Raw genomic sequence first — 21,501 nt, 5'->3', positions numbered from 1 at the left:
CTAACATCCATTTAGTTTCGTATACGTGTTCTCTTCTACACCTATCTTTTACGCAAATAGGACTTGTTACACACCATTTTAAATGGTTCCGAGGGCCAATAATGCTCAGCACCCACTGGTTGCAACTGACCACTATATGTGTTTAGGTACTTGGAAACACTATATTGTTGATCAACATAGTTGGTCTCCGCATAACCAACACATTGAAAGCACTTGATGGCATGTGAGCAAGGCATGTGGTAGATGGACCATTTCCCACAGGAGCATAACCTTGCTGATTCATTTAGGGTATGTACATTATTACCCCGATTATTATGGATAGCGGTGCGAACTTCAAACACCTCTTTCGTTATCATACTGCAAAAATGAATGCCAATGTACTCGTCGTCTGTATTTCTCAAATCTCTGCATCGACACTGGCATAAATTCAACACCCCTCTCCATCAATTCCGTTGCAGTTACAGACCGTTCAACAAACCTCTCCGCCATCTGCTTGAACGACATCCGCACCATGGCTGTGACGGGCAATCCTCTTGCCAACTTCAATAACCCGTTGAAGGACTCTGACACGTTTGTAGTAAGAATTCCCCATCGTCTGCCACCATCCGCATGCAACGTCCACTTTTCAGGGTCACGTCGCATTAACCAACGATAGGATGCCTCGTCTTCTTGCCTGATATAATCCATATGCCTCCGGAATTTATGCTGTTGGTGGTCTGTTGCTGCCATCCAAATCAAATCATGTAGATCCTTGTTGGGATGTGCCTTCTGGAAATTGGCCTTAAAGTGCCTCACACAGTAACGGTGGTGTGCATAAGGTTCTTGCCATGCAGGCAAGTTCTCCACAGAACTTAATATACCACCGTGCCGATCAGATATTAGACAAATACCTGAACGTTGTTTGATAACGTGCTCTTTCAGGTGGTTCAAAAATAGCGTCCACATCTCTGTGCTTTCATTGGCACAAACAGCAAAAGCTAGAGGAAATATCTGTCTGTTAGCATCCACTGCCACGGCTATCAATAGCTTGATATCGTACTTTCCATAGACATGAGTTCCGTCTATGGATATTACGGTCCGGCAATGCGAAAAACCATCAATTGCTGGCTTAAATGCCCAGAACACGTAATTGAATATGTATTCTGGTGTTCCTGAACTCTGCTCAAGCTTCCATTCAATAACTGTCCCGGGGTTAAAGTGCTGCAGTGCGGCCATGTACTTTAGCAGAGATGCAAATGACTTATCCCAATTACCGTACATAATTTCAAACGCTCGTTTGCGCCCGAGAAATGCCTTTCTTTTCGTAATGGTATAGCCATATTCCTGGCGGACTAATGTAATGCACTCTTTGATTGTATACCTTATGGACGCTTTGAGGTGCGGAATAAGTACAAGATAAATCAAGTCAATATCCAAGTTGAAGTGATTCTCGTTGAATGTGCCCATTTCGCATGTGTGGGTTGGAATGTATTTACCCACTTTCCACATACCTGTCTTCTTGTTGGTCGCACGCAACATCCAATTACATGGCCAAAACCACCTGCGGCAAACAACCTTGTATACTATCGGACTTGACTCTCATACCTGCATCTCACGACACTCTTTTATGTTGTTGCATTTTGCAAGCCCTGCTTAAGCGCGCTTTATCGGGAAAAAGCATCCCCTTTGCAAGCACCGTTGGTCTAGACTCATCCCACATTGCTGTTCGGATTTCATCAAAATCCCTTGTGAGAGCTTCCACATCCGGCATGGTTGGCAAGTTATCAATGTAAGGAATCTCCCTTGAATGAAACGGCACTTCAGACTCGTACACTCTTTGTCTAGGGGGTCTCTCTTCAAATAAGGTCCTTCCTCCTCATCTTGCTCATCACCATCCTCACGAAAAAAAGGTGTCTCGTCTCCGGATTCATCGGCATTGTTATCGTAATCACTGTTCTGTTCCTCACTCTGTGCATCTGCCAGATCCCGATATAATACGTCGTGTTCGGTCAATTGAGTGAGTACGGGTGGTTCAACTTGCTCGTTTTCACTGCACAACCAACAAAAATATAAGCTACTGAATTAATAAATGCTTTCCATATGGCTATATCACTTCACTTACAAGTCGTAATGTGATGAAATTCCATGATGGACATTTTCAATTAGATGATGACTACCGGATGGGCCACTTGTAAAATTCATATCCGGCCGGTACCCCCTATTAAATATACGAGCGTTAATACAAATTCAATACGCCAAAAATATACATAATTAACACAAATAAAAATTGAAGTTTACCACTCGTCTTGTGAATTATGGAAAGCAGAGTATAAATTATTTTCTCGTTGCTCATTCGCCGGCGGTGATAAGTTTAAATCAAGGAAAACTCTTTCATCCGGAACCTGTCCGGAAAAAACTGCTCCAGAATAACCACCCGATGACTGGGGGTTATCTCTACTACGCACAACCTCGTTTTTTGGAACGGCTTCAACCTTCACGTACATCTCTGTGATTACAAGAAATTCCCGGCATTCGTCCGGAGTTCTCATAAAATCACTCAAAATTTCATCATTGTCGATGTTAAACTCCGAGTAAAAAGCAACCCCTTGCGGAGTGACGGAATACGGATATCTTCCAGTTACTTTAAGTATCACTGAACGTTTCCTCACACTCATTTTTTTGCATAACAACGATATCAATTTATCGTACTCTATTGTAAGTGGCAATTTAACATGACCCTGAGCAGGTAAACTGTAGCCCACAGAGTTATTCTCCATCACAACCTCACCCCCCAAATATAACCCCCCCCCAATATAATGGAACTCTTATTCTACGCTCTTCAAACATAATGAAAAAATATTGGAGAATTTAACAACAATAAACGTTTCAACAAAAGTTAAAAAAAAATTTGAATGAATTTTTATACAATCCTAACCTTTTTATATAGGAAATGGCTAGCCGGAAAAAAAAAATTTATATATATATAGCGCCCAAAAAGTTGGGACTATATATTTTTGAATTATTGAAGTCAGGAATTGTTGGTGGGGCCAGAAAAAAGTAGTATAGCGCCAAAATATCAAGCGCTATATATAAAACTTATGTGTAGCGTCAGGTATTGTAGCGCTATACCTGGGCGTGTCAGTTTTTTCAGTATAGCGCCGCAATACTTGGCGCTATACAATAACGGCACAGTTAACGTTACTGTATAGCGCCAAGTATTGTGGTGCTATACATAAAAATGTCACCTTTTTTTTTCTATTTATTTATGTATTTTGAGTCCAAAAGAACCACAATTGGGTTCCGGACTCGAGGGAAGGTAGACGACATTTATGATAGAAAACAACAGGTGTTGGACAAATTTATGACGACCCCTTTAAAAGGAAGACGGCAAAGAGGAACAGCTCGTGAAAGAAAGGAATGGAATCCTTGAACCGGACTAATACAAGTGTATGCATAAGAACCTCAAAAAATATGCATTCTGCGTTCATTTTTTCCAATACGAGAGTAATACGCCAAAAAATGCTCACCAAAAGAAAATCCAAATATTTTTATCTTCAACTCTGCAACCATCCCAAAAGAATATCTGGTGGTCTCTGGCTCAGTCCCAGGGCGTATGCACCTTATACCATGTAGTGTTACGAGACATCGTTTGATTGAAATTTTTTATAAAATATTTAGAAGAAAATAAAAATATTAGGGTACGTATAGAAAATGATAGTACCACTTACTATTATAGTAAATTCATTTATTTGTTCATTTTTTTAAATTATAACATTGTTTATATAAAATTGTGCGTATGTCACTGTCCTGACCTTGTATTGAGACATTCTTTGCATCAAAATCTGGATATACACTAGGCAGCTTCCATGAAATCTCTACCAATACAAATAGTATGAAACCAGAAAAAAAGTCCTAAAAAGAAAATCAAAACAATCCCTCCGTCACTACTAGAAATCAGGTGATTTTTGTCCACAAATTCCGACCGTTTTTAATTGGACAAAAAAATAATGGTCGCAAACATAGACAGATCGCAATTGGCCAAAGATTTCCAACAGAAATCGGTTGGAAAATTCAATGTGTTGACTGCTAGTCAAACTTTATTTTACAACCGAAATCGGTCGGAAATTATTAAATATATTTTTTTAATTTTCAAATTTTCGACCGAAATCAATCAGAAAATATTATTATTATTATTATTATTATTATTATTATAATTTTATTTCCAACCGAATTCAGTCAAAAATTATGAATTTCTAGGCAAAAGAAAAAAAGTGATTTCCAAATGGTTTTCAATAACAAAATACTGCCAACTAGAACTTAAAACAACTAAAACAGTCCTAAAAAATATCCATGATCATATAATTCTAAAAAGTTAATACTATATTTGAAATATTCTCATTACAAACTCCATAAATTAAAATATATAAATAAAATAAAATCTATCCGAAATGAAAGTCTAATCGGACTACAAGAATAATTGTAGTGTAGTCACTTTGTCTAATAAATTTACCCCCGAAGAATTTCCACATTCATATACCTGTGAAACAGGAGTCATAATTTGTCATACTTTTTGATATCACAATTCAGAAAGAAAAAAAATGAAACGTTAATCATAAAATATATATTAATTAGTAAGATGTATGTATTCTACATCATTAACCTATGTATTCTACGTCTTCGGTCTTTTATGTAGACGTCAGTAATGGGCCAACAGTAAACATGGAAAGAAATTGCTCGAGGACCAAAGCCGAAAAATCAACAGAACAGAGACATGGTTTGAAATACCCGAGCGCAACCTATAATTGAGGAGACCAAATATACTCTACCAGTTTCATACATTTTCAACTTCATTAACCTATGTATTCTTCGTATTGTGTTTTCTATGTAGCAGACAGTAATAGACCAATTAAGAACCAAAATTGATAATGGAAGTCCTGCAACTTATTTTAACGCAATATCAGACACCAGACTGTTATCTCAACCCAAAAGAGAGTAAAAAGAGATCAAGCAATCTAGTTGTTGCAAAGCATTAAATTACTACCTGAGCAGGATCTATTTCATATGAGTGAGTTTCTTTATCTTCATCATGTCCACCTTCAATTTACTGACGGATTTGCTTACATTAAACCCATCCCATCTAGGCATCCCCTCGTTTATAACTAACCAATAAAGAGAATATGATTTTATTTGTTAGCAATTTGTAGCAGAAAAGCAAAAATCAGTGACGAAGTTATGGGCTTCAACTTTTTTCATGATTCTACCTCACAAATCTGAAACAATGCATACGAACTTCTTGATACTCAAAACAGAATGTAAAATAAGTAAGTCCAACGCATTAAACACATACCTCAAGTGAAATCCTAGCCTTAGCTTTGGCTTCACCACTGAAAGATATCATTACGTAATGTAAAAGCAAATATACATAAATTTGCAACAGAGGTTACAGTTTGATTATTGGACTTGCACTTACCATTAATCTAAGAAATAGGTAAAAGTTGTGCAATCATTTTAGTGGATCATGTATTTGAAAACTGATGCAACAGTATAATGCTTTTACATTTACTTTATACACTCACATCTAGAGGAACCATTACTATGAACAGAGGTTGAGTTTCTAATAGCCAATACTTTAACTCTTACTAATTGAGAAGGCTACTGGAAGCAACAGATACGAGATACAAAATTAGGCTACCCAAGCTAGATGAATTAATATTGTTATCCTTGAACACGACCACATGAATGAACGGGGAGAGTCAGAGGCGGATCCGGGATTTAAATTCTATGGGTTCGATTTTAAGGTTTTTAACATTGAAAACCATTATATTTTTAAAGATGGGTTCATATATACTATTTTTGCAATTTTAATGAATTTTTACATACAAATTTTAATCCACGTCGAAAATTATGGATTCAGTTGAACCCGTGGTAGTACACTACATCCGCCTCTGGGGAGAGTAAGTCAAATGAAAAATAGCACCTTTAAATTCTAGAGAAAAGGAAAATATCTCGCCTTCAACACACATTCAAACACCTTCAACATACAGTCAAGCTAATTTTTATAAGTAGCTGGAGAAGTAAAAGGCAAACGTACAATGTTAAATTCAACCTTTCTCAGAGTGAACAAATAACTAGATTATACCTATTTTCAGATTTAAACAGTAACATCAAAAATAAAAATCTCATTTCCAGAAAAATAAAATGACAAAAAAATTTCGAAAGAAAATAAGACACATACCTTGAAGAATCTCAAAAAATCGAAAATGAAATGTCTGAAAGAAGTAAAAAAAATTAGATGAGCCTGGGTATTCTCAGTCAAAAATAATAAACAAAATATTATAACGAACAATTCCAGATTACGGAGATAGATACCTCCGATTGTATAGTTGTACTCTCAAATCTGTTAAATGCCGCAAAATCTAGCCGGAAAAATGCAAATCAGAAGAATAGAAAAAGGGATTGCACTATCAGATGACTACAGTTTTTGGTAAAATTAAGACAGACAGTTAGGGTTTGACGCTCTGGAAAAATCTGGTCCATTCCGTCGCTTTGCATTCCGAGGAGCTATCAGTTGGTCGGCGCGCGATACTTCCGGTATATCCCCGCCGTTAAGGCATCGAAGGCGTGGAGAGGAGTCCCAAGTAGCTGGGTTAAGGTGTATTAGGAGAGAGAGACAGCTGTAGCAAACTAGGGTATTTGAGAATCCTTGGAGTCCCAACTAGCTGGGTTAAGGTGTATTTGGGAAATTTTTGGAAATAGGAGGGAGAAATTACCGCGTCTGCTTTTGGAGCCAAAAAGAAAGAAATTTTAGGCAACAAAACCAAACAATTTAGTTGAGAAAATTAAATTTTTTTTAATAACAAAAATATTTTTCGCATCAATAAAATTGCTAAAATCCCTATATTAGATAAGTGCAACAATACTTTAATTGGTATGATGAAAATAACGAAAATCTAAGTGCTTAGTTTTGTTAGTATTATTTACATCTTTCAAAATTTAAATTATCTCAAATAAAATGACAAAACAAAAATTATGTGTATTTAATTATAAAACTTAAATATCTAAGGGCTACTACTGCCCTATTCTTTATAATTGTCAATTTTTTCCATCCACAATAAAATCACAACAACCTCAATATTAAGAAGTGATAAATAAAGAGGATGAAAAGGAATACTATAAGCCTTTGGGTGAGCTACTTTAGCTGCAAGAGGAACAGGGCAACTCGAGATAGACGAAAGATAAGAATGTAATTTTAAATAGGTTCGATCGGGCCAAAGAACAGTATACGCCTTTAAATTCTTTGCTAAAGATGAAAATACGAACTAAGAATGCGCGACACTAGATGTCTATAGTATATAAGTTATATTCGATATAACATTTGCTATATTAAGATCTCTCTCTCTCTCTCTCTCTCCCCTCTCTCTCTCTCTCTATATATATATATATGTATATATATATACTAAGTGTATAGTATATAAGCTATATTCGATATAACATTAGCTATATTAAGATGTCTATATCTATATATAGTATAGTAAATGACTAATATGGACCGTAAAATAAAAAGATTATAAAATACACACACACACACACACACACACATATATATATATATATATATATATATATATATATATATATATATATATATATATATATCAAATAAGTATTAAATATTGTTTATTTAAAAGCTATTTATTATTTACACACACACAAATATTAATAAATCAAATTGATAATTAATTAAATTCTAGCTAACAAATTACTATGAATCAATGAAAATCAAACTAATATTTTACAAAACCTAACCTATAATTCTTCTTATTGTATAATTTATGTGTAATATTATATGTAATTATTCCAATATTACTTAAGGATATCACTAATGCACTTCTACTTAGTGTAGTTATCATTTTATAAACTAATCAATGAGTAATATTTCTTAAGAATACTGCTAATACACTTCTACTTAGTAGAATTTTCAGTGTATAGGCTAATCAATCACTAATTTTTCTTACTGGTATTACTAATACACTTCTACTTAGTGTAATTTTCAATATATATCTTTCACTGATTTTACTGCTTCATTATAGTCTGCAAATGTGCTTTATGTGATTTCCTGCTTTCAGTCCTTATTTATGATTATTACTCACTGAGTTGGAGTACTCACTTTACTCCCTGCACCTCGTGTGCAGATTCAGGCGCATCTGGTCCCGCTCCCGAGTGCTGATCTTTTCATCTCAGGCGGATCCGAGGAGTCTCTGGATAGCTGTCGGCGTTCGCAGCCCGGAGCTTCTTCCCTATCTTATTCTCCATGTTCTTAATTACTGTATTAAACTCTGTAGATTTCTCTGAGTATTCCAGATTGTTTAGATGCTCATGACTAGTGACACCCCGGTATCAGGCTGTGTTGGGTTGTATTCCGCATATTATATTATCATCTTCTTAAACCTTGGATTATTTTATCATGTTTTAGACTGTTTCTTACTGTTTGACTGTTAAATACTGAAATGGGAAGTGTCGACTGGCCTTGTCTTTACGAGAGGCATCATCACGACCTGGTCCGGATTTAGGGTCATGACATTACTGATATTACTAATACACTCCTACTTAGTGTAATTCTTAATGCATAAGCTAATGATTCAATAATAGAGTTTAAGACTATACTAATACATACTTAAATAGTATAATTATCAATGTATAGGCTAATGAATCACTAGCGTTACTTCAGGATACCACTAATATTACTTAACGATACCACTAATAAACCTCCACTTACTTTAATTATCAAACTAAAGATAAACAATCACAAATATTTCTCACAAATATCATTAATACACTTCAATTTAGTGTATAATTATCAATGTATCGGCTAATCAATCACTAACGTTACTTATACAAGGATACCACTAGTTCATTAATTGTTAACGCTACTTAAGGACACCGTTAATACATTTCTACTTACAGTAATTATCAATTTATAAGATAAACCATCATTAATATTTTTTATGGAAACGACTAATACACTTCTTCTTAGTGTGTAATTATTAATGTATATGTTAATATATGTAGTTAAGGATACTACAAATTCACTTTTAGCTTGTGTAATTATAAATTATTAAGCTAATTACCACTAATATATTTTTAAGTAGTGTATTACCTCCATTTAGTATAAATTTCAAAAAATAGGCTAATCAACTACTAAGATAATTAAGTAAATACTTATCGAGGGACTTATCGACAGCCTCCTTCAGTATTGTGTAATAAAAAATACAAAATAATTATCTATAAGATTATATATTTAAATTACCTACGGAAGTCCATCGGTATTGTAAGAACAAAATTCAAATTATTATGTAACTTTACTTTCTTTTTCATATATATATACACACACGCATACATAGATATAGGACATAGTGTCCAAATAAAAATAATTTTAAAATACACACACACGAATATATATATATATATATATATATATATATATATATATATATATATATATATATATATATATATATATAGTATTAAATATTATTTATTTAAAACCTCTTTATTATTTACACACAAAAATATTATTAAATTTATATTTTAATTTGTACAAAAGCATTTTTCCGACCGAATTTGGTCGGAAATATTGTATTATAATTATTTTGGCTGGTTATATATAATTTTGGTCTTGGGAGAGAGACAAAAAATTCAAAATTTTAGTAAACAATTAATTTTGTACATTATATATAAGTATGACCAAACATTTGACCAATTTCCGACGGAAATCGGTCAGAAATTTGGTAAATTTTTAATAAATAATTATTTTTGTACATACAAATATTTGACCAATTTCCGACCGAAATCGGTTAGAAATTTTATTTTTTTTGTTGATATAAGTATTAAATATTGTTTATTTAAAACCTCTTTATTATTTACACACACAGATATTATTAAATTTATATTTAATTTGTATAAAAACGTTTCTCCGACCGAATTTGGTCGGAAATATTGAATTATAATTATTTTGGTTGGTTAATTAAATATATATAATTTTTGTCTTGTGCGGGAAACAAAAAATTCAAACTTTGCGGACCGAATTCGGTCGGAAATTTGGAAAAAAATTAATAAATAATTATTTGTCGTTATATACAAGTATGACCAAATATTTGACCAATTTCTGATCGAATTCGGTCAGAAATTTGGTAAAATTTTAATAAATAATTATTTTTGTACATTATATACAAGTATGACCAAATATTTGACCAATTTTCAACCGAATTCGATTGGAAATTTTGTAAATTTTTAATCAATAATTATTTTTGTACATAATATACAAGTATGACCAAATATTTGACCAATTTCTGACCGAAATCGGTCGAAAATTTTATTCTTTTGCTGGCAGTCAATTTTTCTTGACTTTTGCGACCAAATACTCTTATTTCCGACCGATTTCAGTTGGAAATTTTTCCGACCAAATTCGTTCGGAAAGCCTTGGACGGAAATCACCTAATTTCTAGTAGTGCATTCCTATTTGCCTGTCATATTACCAAAAATAGTTGTGGCAAAAAATTACGTATTCCTTCTTTCCTTATTTGTCACGAACCAGAATTTCCACCCTCGAGAGTCGTGATGACGCTTTCTCGTGGAAGCTAGGCAAGCCGCGCAACAAAGATTCACTAACTCTTTCAACTTTTAGTCCTTTTTAACAATTTAGATTAACATGTAATCAACATTGAATATTAACGATAAATAGAACAAGTTGAAGACTTAAACATATAAAAATAATCAAAGCCAGTACTACAATGCCAATATACGCCTCTACTCGGAATCTGGAGTCACAATATCACGGACTGTATATGAGTACTACATACAAGTGTCTGAAAAAGGGAATACAATCTGTCTCGTATACAAGTGAAAGCAGAACATATAATAAGATAGAAGAGAACGGCGGGCCTGCGGACGCCTGCAGGACTACCTCGGGATCTCTAGCTGGACTGAATGCAGCCACCCGAATGTTATGGTCCAAGAGCTGCTCCGGGATCTGCACATAGTGCAGAGTGTAGTATCAGCACAATCCGACCCCATGTGCTGGTAAGTGCCTAGCCTAACCTCGGCGAAGTAGTGACGAGGCTAGGACCAGACTACCAAATAACTTGTGCAGTTATATAGCATATATCGGAAAATAAAATAGAAATAAACAAGTAAAGATGGGAGAGGGGTACATGTTGCGGGGTATACCAATATCAATAGTAAATCAAGAGTAACAGTATAAGAACAACATAGATTTCACAACAAAACAATAAAAAATTTGTATCCAATCTATAAACACTTTGTATCAGCAATTGTTGCGGCACGCAACCCGATCCTAATATATATACCAAAACTGTTGCGGTGCGCAACCCGATCCATATCATTTATCATTGTTGTGGCGTGCAACCCGATCCACATATAATATTGTTGCGGCGTGCAACCCGATCCAAATATATCATTGTTGCGGTGTGCAACCCGATCCACATATACAATCAACAACATTCATAGCAAGAGTCCCGACAAGGGATCAATAAAGAACTACACTATCCTGGCAAGGGAATCGACAGTGTAAGTAACAACATCCCGGCAAGGGAGAAACAACTATAACCAACCTTGTTCCAACATCTAACTACCTCAGCTAACAACCAATACTCAGTCATAAGTAATTTTCACGAGAATAATCGCAATCCTTGCTCAATATAGAGAGTCATCAACTTAAACATCTGTAGTATTATTTAAGAACACAATAAATTACAATTCAAGACTCACGGTCATGCTCGACACCAACGTATAGATACTCGTCACCACGACTATACGTCGTACTCAACAAGAAACAAGTAGCAAATAGGACACAACTCCTAATCTGTCAAGCTAAGGTTAGACCAAACATTTACCTCGAACTTCCACGGCCAACTCAAACGTCAAACACTGTTTTTGCTTTTAAATTTGGCTCCAAATCAACTGTATCTAGACATAATCGACCTAATAACATCAATAAACGCTAAACAATCCAATTTCAATGCTTAATTATAGTTTTCTAATCATTCTTCCCAAAAAGTCAAAAATCGACCCCAGGCCCGCTTGGTCAAAACACTAGGTTCGGACCAAAACCCGATCACCCATTCACCCACCAGCCCGAATATATAATTTATTTTGAAATCCGACCCCAAAACGAGGTCAAATTCCCAAATAATCAAAAAGCCCTAACTCTACCCAAATTCCTAATTTTCTACCTTTAATCTCATGTTTTAGGCCTAGAAATCTAGTGGGTGTTGATAAAAATGGAAGAAAACGAGCTTAGGGTTACATACCTATGAAGCTATGGTGAAGTTCCTCTTCAAAAATCGCCCAAGAGGTGTGAAGAAGATGAAGTTTATGAAAAATAGTGAAATTCCCGAAATGCATTCTATTTTTGAACTTAAAAATGACTGGCGAATTTGATCTATGCGTTCGCGATAAGCTAGGCCTGAGAGACCTTCGCGTTCGCGGAAATGGGCTCGCGTTCGTGGAGCACTAACTCCTTGAGCCTTCGCGTTCGCGTCCAGGTGGTCGCATTCGCGTAGGTATAATACCCCTCCCCAGGCTCATAAGCCTTCGCGTTCGCGATACTAGGCCCGCATTCGTGAAGGGAAGACCCCCAAAGCTTCACGTTCGCGACCTGGGTCTCGCGTTCGCGACCTGGGTCTCGCGTTCGCGTAGAAGAAAATTTCCTTCAGCATGAATAACTCATTGCGTTCGCGAGGGTCCTCCCGCGAATGCGAAGAAGAAAATACCAGAACACCAGAACTGAAAAACCTGCAATTTTTTATGAGTTTGAAACCTTCTGAAACACATACAAAACTCACTCGAGCCCTCGAGCTCCAAACCAAACATACGTACTAACTCAATAACACCATATGAACTTGTCCGGGCGATCATATTGCCAAAATAACATCATGAACATGGAATTAAACCTCAAAATCAATGGAATTTCTCAAAACTTCTTAATATATCAAATTTTGCATTTAAGGTCCGAATCACGTCAAATGACATCCGTTTCTTACCAAATTTCACAGACTTATCTTATTTCACATATAAGACCTGTACCAGGCTCCAGAACCAGAATACGAGCCTGATACCATTAAATTCTAAATGCATTTCTTTTCCAAAACTCATAGAAATTTCGAGAAAATAATTTTTTTTGAAAATTCATTTCTTGTCTTGGGACCTCAGAATTCTATTCCAGGCATACGCCCAAATCCTATATTTTTTCATGGGTCCGGGTCCGTTTACCCAAAATATTGACCGAAATCAACTTAAATGTATTTTAAGTCAAAATTTTAATATTTTCACAGATTTTTACATAATAGCTTTCCGGCTACGCGCCCGGACTGGGCATGCAAATCGAGGTAATGCTGAAAGAGGTTTTTAAGGCCTCGAAACACAGAATTCATTTTAAAAACAAGTGATGACCTTTTGGGTCTTCACATTATTAGTCTGTTTCAAGAAGATTGACACTTTCAATATTTTCTTAATAAAAAATATTTATAGCCGCACAAATGTTATGACAAGTTTTAGATCACAAGTTTCAAAAGATTTACAACCACACAAATCCTATGATTTATTTAATACTACATATCGCAAAAAAAAAAATCCTTCTTTATTAATAAAGATTTTTTTTTGGTAGAAAATAAAATCTTTATTTAATCATCCCAAAAACACACATATACAATTTCACTTCTCCTATCCTTCTAATATTCCATACCTTCACTATATTTCAATCTATCATTTCCCTATACAAAATATTTCTGTTCCTATCTATATAACTTTTCAAACCAGCTCATATTTCCCTTGCTCTTCTTCTTCTGTATTATCTCTAAGCATCTGTATTTTCATGCATGTTGAATCTGTTCTAACACTACTTGTGGTCAAGGCACTCTTTTCCTCCATATAGTTTCATTCCTGGCTTTCCATATATGATATATGACTGCTGCCAGAACTGCCTTCGTAAATGATCTTCCAATTTTCCCTTTTGCAATTCTAGTCATCCTTCTCCATATCCCCATCACTTCCATGTTCTGTATATTTATCCCAAGCCATTTTAACACTTCAACCAAGCACAATCTTGAGCATGTGCATTCAAAGAACAAATGTTCAATGGATTCTGTGTTTCCTACGCATATCATGCAGTCACTATCTTCAGTTATTTTCATTTTCAGTGTTCTATCTTTTGTCAGCAGTTTCTTCCTCATCACAAGCCAACGGCTGAAGCTGTGTTTAGGAACATTCATTTTATTCCACACTCCTCTGCACCAAGGCCATTGATCTAGCCTTCCTCTTCTCCAATTATAGCCACTCTTGATTGTGTACTTCCTTGTCCTAGATTGCCAGCCATTTCCTATGTATCCAGTTACATATATGTCACGGATGTCACAAATTTTTCTCCAGTACCAACAACTATCTTTTGAGGGCCTATGCTGCCACCAATCTTCTCCCTTCGGATAGATGTGGTTGATCCATTTCACCCACAAGTTGTCTTCTTTGTTTGCTATATTCCACACATATTTTGCCACCGCAGCTTCATTCCATTTTATACATTCCCTTATACCCACCCCTCCTTTATTTTTTGGCCTACACACAAGGTCCCAAGCCACAAGTGGTACCTTATTTAATATATATATCTATCCCACAAGTAATTCCTGCAAATGGCTATAATGTCTTTGAGGACCTTCTTGGGGAGTATGAAAATTGTTGCCCAATATGAATGAATATTGATCAACAGAATTGATCAATTGCACTCTCCCTGCATACGATAGATTCTTTGAGCCCCATGAGTGTATTCTTGTACTTAGCTTCTCCACCAATATTTCACAATCAATTGCCTTTAGTTTCCTTGAAACTATAGGAACTCCTAGGTACATGAATGGCATAGTCCCTTTTTTGTAACCTGTTATTTCACATATGTTCTCCAAGCACTGCCTATCCATATTTGCACTGTATACATTTGATTTTCTATCATTAGTACTTAACCCAGAAGTATTAGAGAAAGTTTGTAATCCCCTCAACATTAGCATAATACTTTGATACTCCCCTTTACAGAATATCAATACATCATCTGCAAAGCAAGGGTGGTTTAGCTTTAACCCTTTACACTTTGTGTGGAATGCAAACCCCTCCTGTGTAGCTACCCATTGCATAAGTCTAGTGAAGTACTCCATGCATATTACAAAGATGAGTGGTGAAATAGTATCACCATGTCTTAGGCCCCTTTTCCGCTCAATACATCCATACAACCCACCATTCAGAGCAATTGAGTACTGAGTAGTTGTCATGCACTTCATTGTCCATTTGATGAACTTTACAGGGAAGTTCAAAGCATAGATCATTTCTTCCACAAACCCCTACTCCACAGTATCATATGCCTTCTTAAGATCTATCTTTATCAGGCAGCTTCTTGTTAATTTCTTCCTGTTATACAGCTTTACCAGGTCATGACTGCCTTCCACAAAAGCACTCTGATTTTCCGATATTATAGTTGGTAGCACACCTTTTAGCCTATTACATAGCACCTTCAAGATGATATTGTATACAGTATTACAGCAAGCAATTAGCATGTAATCTCTTACATTATCTGCATGGTTATTTTTAGGAATCAGTGTTAAAGTAGTTATATTAATACTTTTTAGCATTTTTGTAGTATCAAAGAACTCTTTCACACTTCCAACCACATATTGTTGAACCACTGGCCAACAGTCTTTGAAAAATTAAGCTCTATATCCATCAGGTCCTGGAGATTTATCTCCCCCTATTGCCTATAATGCTTCTTTAATCTCCTTTTCCGTAACCACAGCTTCCAAATGTTCTCTTTGCTTCTGTTGTAGAACTGGTCCTTTCTTTACTAGACTGTTACATACATGCTCTATTTCCTTTGCTTTCCCCCAGTAGCTTTGAATAGAAGTCAATGAATGCCTTTGTTATCCTTTAACCTCAGTTTTCTCATTTCCTTCTGCATTTTTAATAGAAAATATCCTATTGGAATTTCTTCTAGCTTTTATCACACTATGGGAATATTTTGTATTTTGATCCCCCTGCTTAATCCATTGCACTTTACTTTTCTGCCTCAAGAATTGTTCTTTTGTAGTCTCCCATTTAATACTTTCTTTCATCAGTCAAACCTCCTCTTCAATTAGTTCCACATTTCTAGGATCATTTTGTATCTTCCTTTGGCATTCTGTCAGTTGCTCCATTGCTGCTTCTGCCCTTCTTTCTACATTTGAAAATTTTTCCTTGTTTAATTTCAATAATACACTCTTTGTTCTGTTTAGTTTCCCTATCAGCTGATACATCTTTGTGCCATGTATCTCCTTCTTCCAAACTTCCTGTACCTTTATTTGGAATTCTGGTAATATACTCCACATATTGAAATATCTAAACTGCTTCTTCCTCTTTACGTTCGCCCTTCCCAATTAATAGTTATTGGACAATGATCATAGATACCTTCATGCATGAAGTGTACCTCTGGTGGTGGTAATTCTATTATCCATTCAGTATTTACCAATACTTTGTCTATTCTGTTATACACCCTGCTATCCCCCCCTTGTTTGTTGTTCCACATGATGAATGCCCCTGAGGATCTTAAATCCTTCAACCCACAGGCTTCAATACACTGCCTAAAATCCCTTGTTTCAGCCATAGTGACTCTACTCCCTATTCTCTCCTCTCTATTTAGAATACAATTAAAGTCACCCATTACAGCCCATGGTTCATCCATTTTGGCCCCTATTTGATTGATGTCTTCCCATAATTTCCTTCTAGCAGCTTGTTCATTAAAGCCATATACCATAGTCATATTAAACCTCATTCTGCTCCCCTTGTGTTTTACTTTGCAATGTATCATTTGTTTTGTAACTAGCCTTATATCAACATCATACAAATGTGGTTTCCACAACAACCAAATCCTACCCCCAGGATATTTATCTAAATTTGTAACAAATGACCACCCTTGACAAAGATAAAAAGAAGCATTCAGTCCCTTAGCTCTTTTTATCCTTGTTTCAAGAAATCCAAACAAGCCAACCTTCAAATTATGGACAAACATATTCATTTCTTTCTGTTTGTCTGGCTTATTTAGACCTCTGGAATTCCAAAATCCAGTACTATCCATTTGGGTTGGGGTTTCCCCCACCCTTTCCTTGTTCAGGACCCCTATCAGCTTCACCTTCCCAAGGGCAGAAAGATTTGGCTATCCCATTATTTTTGTTGTTTTGATCTCCCAAAGCAGCAAATGAATTCTCAGTGTCAATCAGTGGTTCCCTTATCACTATTCCTCTTTTTTCATAACCTCTTCTGTAGTGATACTTTTCCTGTCTTTGTCTCATCATTACTTGCTTCCCTGCTCTTTGTTGAAACTTTTCTTCAGTGATTTATTTCCCTTCTTCCTTATTGTTGTTGTCACAACTCCTTTTTCACTTGCGCCCATAAAGGCGCAGAGGGAGTTTTTCCAATTAAAGGACAATCAAAACGGGATTTATTATTTAATTCAGAGTCGCCACTTGGGAGATTTATGGTGTCCCAATTCACCGGTTGAATCTCGAATCGAGGAAAAGATTGACTCTGTATTACAGTCCACAAACCAGAAATCCGAGTAAGGAATTCTGTTAACCCGGGAGAAGGTGTTAGGCATTTGCGAGTTCCGTGGTTCTAGCACGATCGCTCAACTGTCATATTCGGCTTATTTATCTGGTTTTAATACATGTTGAACCAATGTGCAAATTTTAACTGTGTACCGCTTTTATTATTATTATTTTTTACCGAGAATTGCAACATCGTGAAAATATATCTCGAACCACGTCACATCAATGCACCCGCGGTTATTGACACATTCCAACTCTGTTGAGATTTGGATTTGGGTCACATAAATGTGCACCCGAGTTTAAGAAGATAACATTTATTAAATACGCGCCTAAAGCGACTAGCGTATCATTATTTTGGGTAGGGCCGTGAAATTTTGCTAAACGGCCTATCCCGAAGTCTAAGTAATTTTACCAACACGTATAAAGGGCCCCGCAGCTTGTGTATTTTTGTTTGTCGAGGCTCGTCTCATATTTTTAAAAGGAATTTGCAACGTCATGGAAATGCATCTCGAACCATGTCACGATTAATGTACCCGTGATTAGGGACACATTTCGACTTCGTTGAGATTTGGATTTGGGTCACATAAATGCACACCCGAGTTTAGGGAGGTAATGTTATTAAGATACGCACCTAAAGAGACTAATGCGTTGTTATTTTGGACGAGGCCGTGAAATTCGCTAAACGTCTCGTCTCAGAGTCTAAGTATTTAATATATACATTTAACGAGGGCCCCACCATTTATGTGTTTATTCAGCGAGGCTCATCTCATTTTACTATCTTTAAAGGGCAAACCTAAAGTAATCTATAGTGTTCTACTTAGTTCGTTTCTGAAATAAAAGGAGGAGTCCTAGTTAATTATATCGTTTAAGAGCTATAATTATATGGTTTAAGACCTAAAGTAATCTATAGTGTTCTACTTAGTTCTTTTCTTCGTTTCTCAAACCCCACTATATTATGTTTTCCCTCCATTTAATTCATTTGTTCCCCACTACTCTTGTCTTTTCTTTATTTAAATTCAAATAGGTATGGGCACCTATTTCTTAATCCATTTCCTTTAAACCTTCCCCCACCATTGTGTTTTGTTCCCCATTAACACTAAACAATTGCATTAGTTTAATGATACTTTAGTACCCTACTATCAGCCCACTTAAACTAGCCATTTTTAAACTTTTCAATTCCCAAATTACCCTCCTAAAGCCCCTGAAATTACTGTCCTACCCAATCCCTTTAATTGGTAACAACCCCAAACAGCTATAACCAATTCAAACTATCAAATTCCTAACAACTGACTACTAACTCAACTGGACAGATTACAAAACTTCAGATTTTGAAAAACCAATAGACTCCCTGATAACCAACTAGACAAGTAATCAACAACATGAATTGCAAACAAAGGGAATCACACACTATAGAATAAGTTTTAATTCACAACAATTGGCTAAACCCAACTACAATCAACATGTGACTGCAATTAGAGATGAGGCAAAGCAAGTGTCATGAAATGAAACCTTATTAATAACACGAGTCTAGGCTCAGACAATCATGAACCATTTCCTAAGCATTAGGTCTATTGCACAGGCTAACATTACTGATTAAGGGATCACAATGACAACATAATTGGTAGCCTGAACTTGAACAAACTAAACAGACACAAATTAAACCAGTTCTTGACAAATTCAACTCGCAAACTGACCCAAGTTTGGACCTTAGACTACTGACCATGATTTAAACGGGAAATTCATGGCAATTTATAGAAGGGGAAAGGACAAAGTAAACAAACGGAACTGCAAGAGTGAACAATCAAACTGGATGTAAAAGACTTACCCGAATTACAATTCGATAAAAAAACTCGAGGCTCTTCCCATTTTCAATCCGAGACGGACTTTAACCATGTGTTTTCGAAGGAAAACAGCATGGCTAAAGTCAGTCGCTGGCTCAAAATTCATGGAACCTGGCCTGCCTAACTTCGATCTGGAATCCGAGCTACCCCACGATGATTTGAAAAGAGTCGATCAGGGATTCATGGTAAGGAGGTCCAGGAGATCACAAGGTATGAATTTGGTAGCATTTGAACGGATTAGGGTTTGGGTCGATTCCTTGTATTTAAGATTCGAGGAGCTCGGGGGTGATTCAAAGTAAACTGAGCGTGGGACTGGAACGAGGAAGTCTTGGGGAAGCTGTGGTGTGAAATTGGAGGCTATTGGACGAGATAGGGTTCCAGCCTGATTTTCGATCTAATATTCGAAGCACACAGTTAGGATTCGAGGGATAAGAGTTAGGGATTCGGAATGGGGAGGTCGAGGGGAATCAGTGGTGAAAAGATAGGGTCGTTTGGACCACCGGAACCGCCGTGAGGCAATTTTCGGTGGGCGGTGCACGATGGCAAGAGGCGGGGGATCTATTTGGTCTCTGAAGCTTAGAGACGAAGAGGTGGGGGGTTTGGTTTAGGGGGCGGGGTAGGATTTAGGAATATATACCATGTGGGGAATTTAATCCCGGCCGTTAGATCAATTAAGATCAACGGCCAGGATCAAAGAAATTAACCCATACGACGTCGTTTGGTTTAAGGGGGGTCGGTTTGAACCGGGAAACGGGTCGGGCCAGGGAATGGGTAAGGGAGATTGAATCTCAGCCGTTGGATCGATTTAATCCAATGACCTTGATTAAGAGTGACCAAACGACGTCGTTTTAAGACGTCTCTGGCTAGGCCAACTGGACCTGGTTCATAGGTGATTTGGGCCTGATTTTTGCATTGAAATTGGCCCAATTTTCACTCTTTTCTTCTTTTTCTTTCATTTTCTTTTAATTCCTTTTCAACTAAAAATCCTAATTAAATTATAAAATTGACAATTTAACTAAAACATTAACTCTTAATAATAGCTATCACACGAAATTAAATATCAAATAAAGATAAAATCACATAATTCAGACATTAAATGCAAGAATGCAAGGTACATATTTTTTTTTGTGATTTTTCCATTTTGTAAAACAAACTTGTTTGTTTAATTAATTCCTAAATTGTAAAATTAAATTCTAAATGCACATGCAACACATATTTTTGTATTTTTCTTAATTAAAGTAGAAATAAACATGCACAAACAAAAATACAAATAAATCACGAACCGCACAAAACCATTAAATTTTGAATTTTTGGGAGTAGTTCTCATAGAGCAAAAATCACGTGCTCACAGCTGCCCCTCTTTGTCCGAAAACACAAAGAGTTTTCGTGCAAAGATAAAGTGAGCGGATACGAGCGATTTTTGCCCGTCGGAATACTCCGTGTGAAGCATTTTTGAAAAGATTCAACCGAACCTTTGCTTCAAAGGTTTCCTACATATCCCGGGTTAGAAGGGAATCAGGTTAATGTAGTTCGGGAAGTTTTGGTAGCTGGGACTACCACGGGACTGCAATGTTGCTGTTACTGCTGTTGCATGCTGTTACTACTGCTTTTCGACCTCCTTATTACACCGTGCTAAAAGAAAACAAGAAGCTAGACTTAAACTAGGAATTACAAAATCTTATCTATCTCCGACTTGTTCTTGTAGTCTTTTTTCTGACTTCTGCGATGGGATTCATGCTGGGGGTATTTTGTTGTAACCCTCCACATTACTGACCTCTGATTTGACCTTAAAATTATTTCCTCTGTTCTGCAGGCGGGCTCCTGACTTCTTCAACTTCAAATATGACAACCTCCGTTCTAACAGGCGGGCTCCTGACTTCAACCACAACTTTTAAAATAAACACCTCCTTTCTACAGGCGGGCTCCTGACTCCTTCAACTTAAAATATGACAACCTCCGTTCTACAGGCGGGCTTCTGACTCCTTTAACTTTAAAATATAAAAACATCCATTCTACAGGCGGGCTCCTGACTCCTTTAACTTAAAATTATA

General features: G+C 36.2%; 1 protein-coding gene and 1 long non-coding RNA gene across 2 annotated transcripts; both read right to left on the bottom strand.

Annotated features, from left to right (window-relative positions):
* Positions 1 to 4,296: 4,296 nt before the first annotated feature.
* LOC107828365 (uncharacterized) lies at positions 4,297 to 6,758 on the bottom strand. Its single transcript, XR_012702439.1, has 3 exons — positions 6,349 to 6,758; positions 5,021 to 6,248; positions 4,297 to 4,516 (listed from the first exon to the last, which is right to left on the bottom strand). It is a non-coding gene; the product is annotated as an uncharacterized LOC107828365 (long non-coding RNA).
* Positions 6,759 to 13,904: 7,146 nt separating this feature from the next.
* On the bottom strand, positions 13,905 to 17,080 carry LOC107771948 (uncharacterized). Its single transcript, XM_016591418.2, has 5 exons — positions 16,474 to 17,080; positions 16,152 to 16,375; positions 15,462 to 15,545; positions 14,788 to 15,377; positions 13,905 to 14,607 (listed from the first exon to the last, which is right to left on the bottom strand). Exons 1-5 carry the CDS (start codon positions 17,078 to 17,080, stop codon positions 13,905 to 13,907), a joined length of 2,208 nt encoding a protein of 735 aa, XP_016446904.2.
* Positions 17,081 to 21,501: the final 4,421 nt, after the last annotated feature.

Source organism: Nicotiana tabacum, chromosome 18, assembly GCF_000715075.1.
Source record: "Nicotiana tabacum cultivar K326 chromosome 18, ASM71507v2, whole genome shotgun sequence".
Taxonomy (NCBI): Eukaryota; Viridiplantae; Streptophyta; class Magnoliopsida; order Solanales; family Solanaceae; genus Nicotiana; species Nicotiana tabacum.
This window is presented reverse-complemented; position numbering and strand designations above follow the sequence as displayed.

What these genes read in the sequence shown, in the direction of transcription:
- LOC107771948 (XM_016591418.2), bottom strand. Translation starts at nt 17,080, where the DNA reads ATGAATATGTTTGTCCATAATTTGAAGGTTGGCTTGTTTGGATTTCTT. An exon ending in GGTACACTTCATGCATGAAG is followed by an intron (nt 16,376 to 16,473) that starts GTATCTATGATC and finishes GTATATTACCAG; the next exon opens with AATTCCAAATAAAGGTACAG. An exon ending in TGGAACTAATTGAAGAGGAG is followed by an intron (nt 15,546 to 16,151) that starts GTTTGACTGATG and finishes ATCATCTTGAAG; the next exon opens with GTGCTATGTAATAGGCTAAA.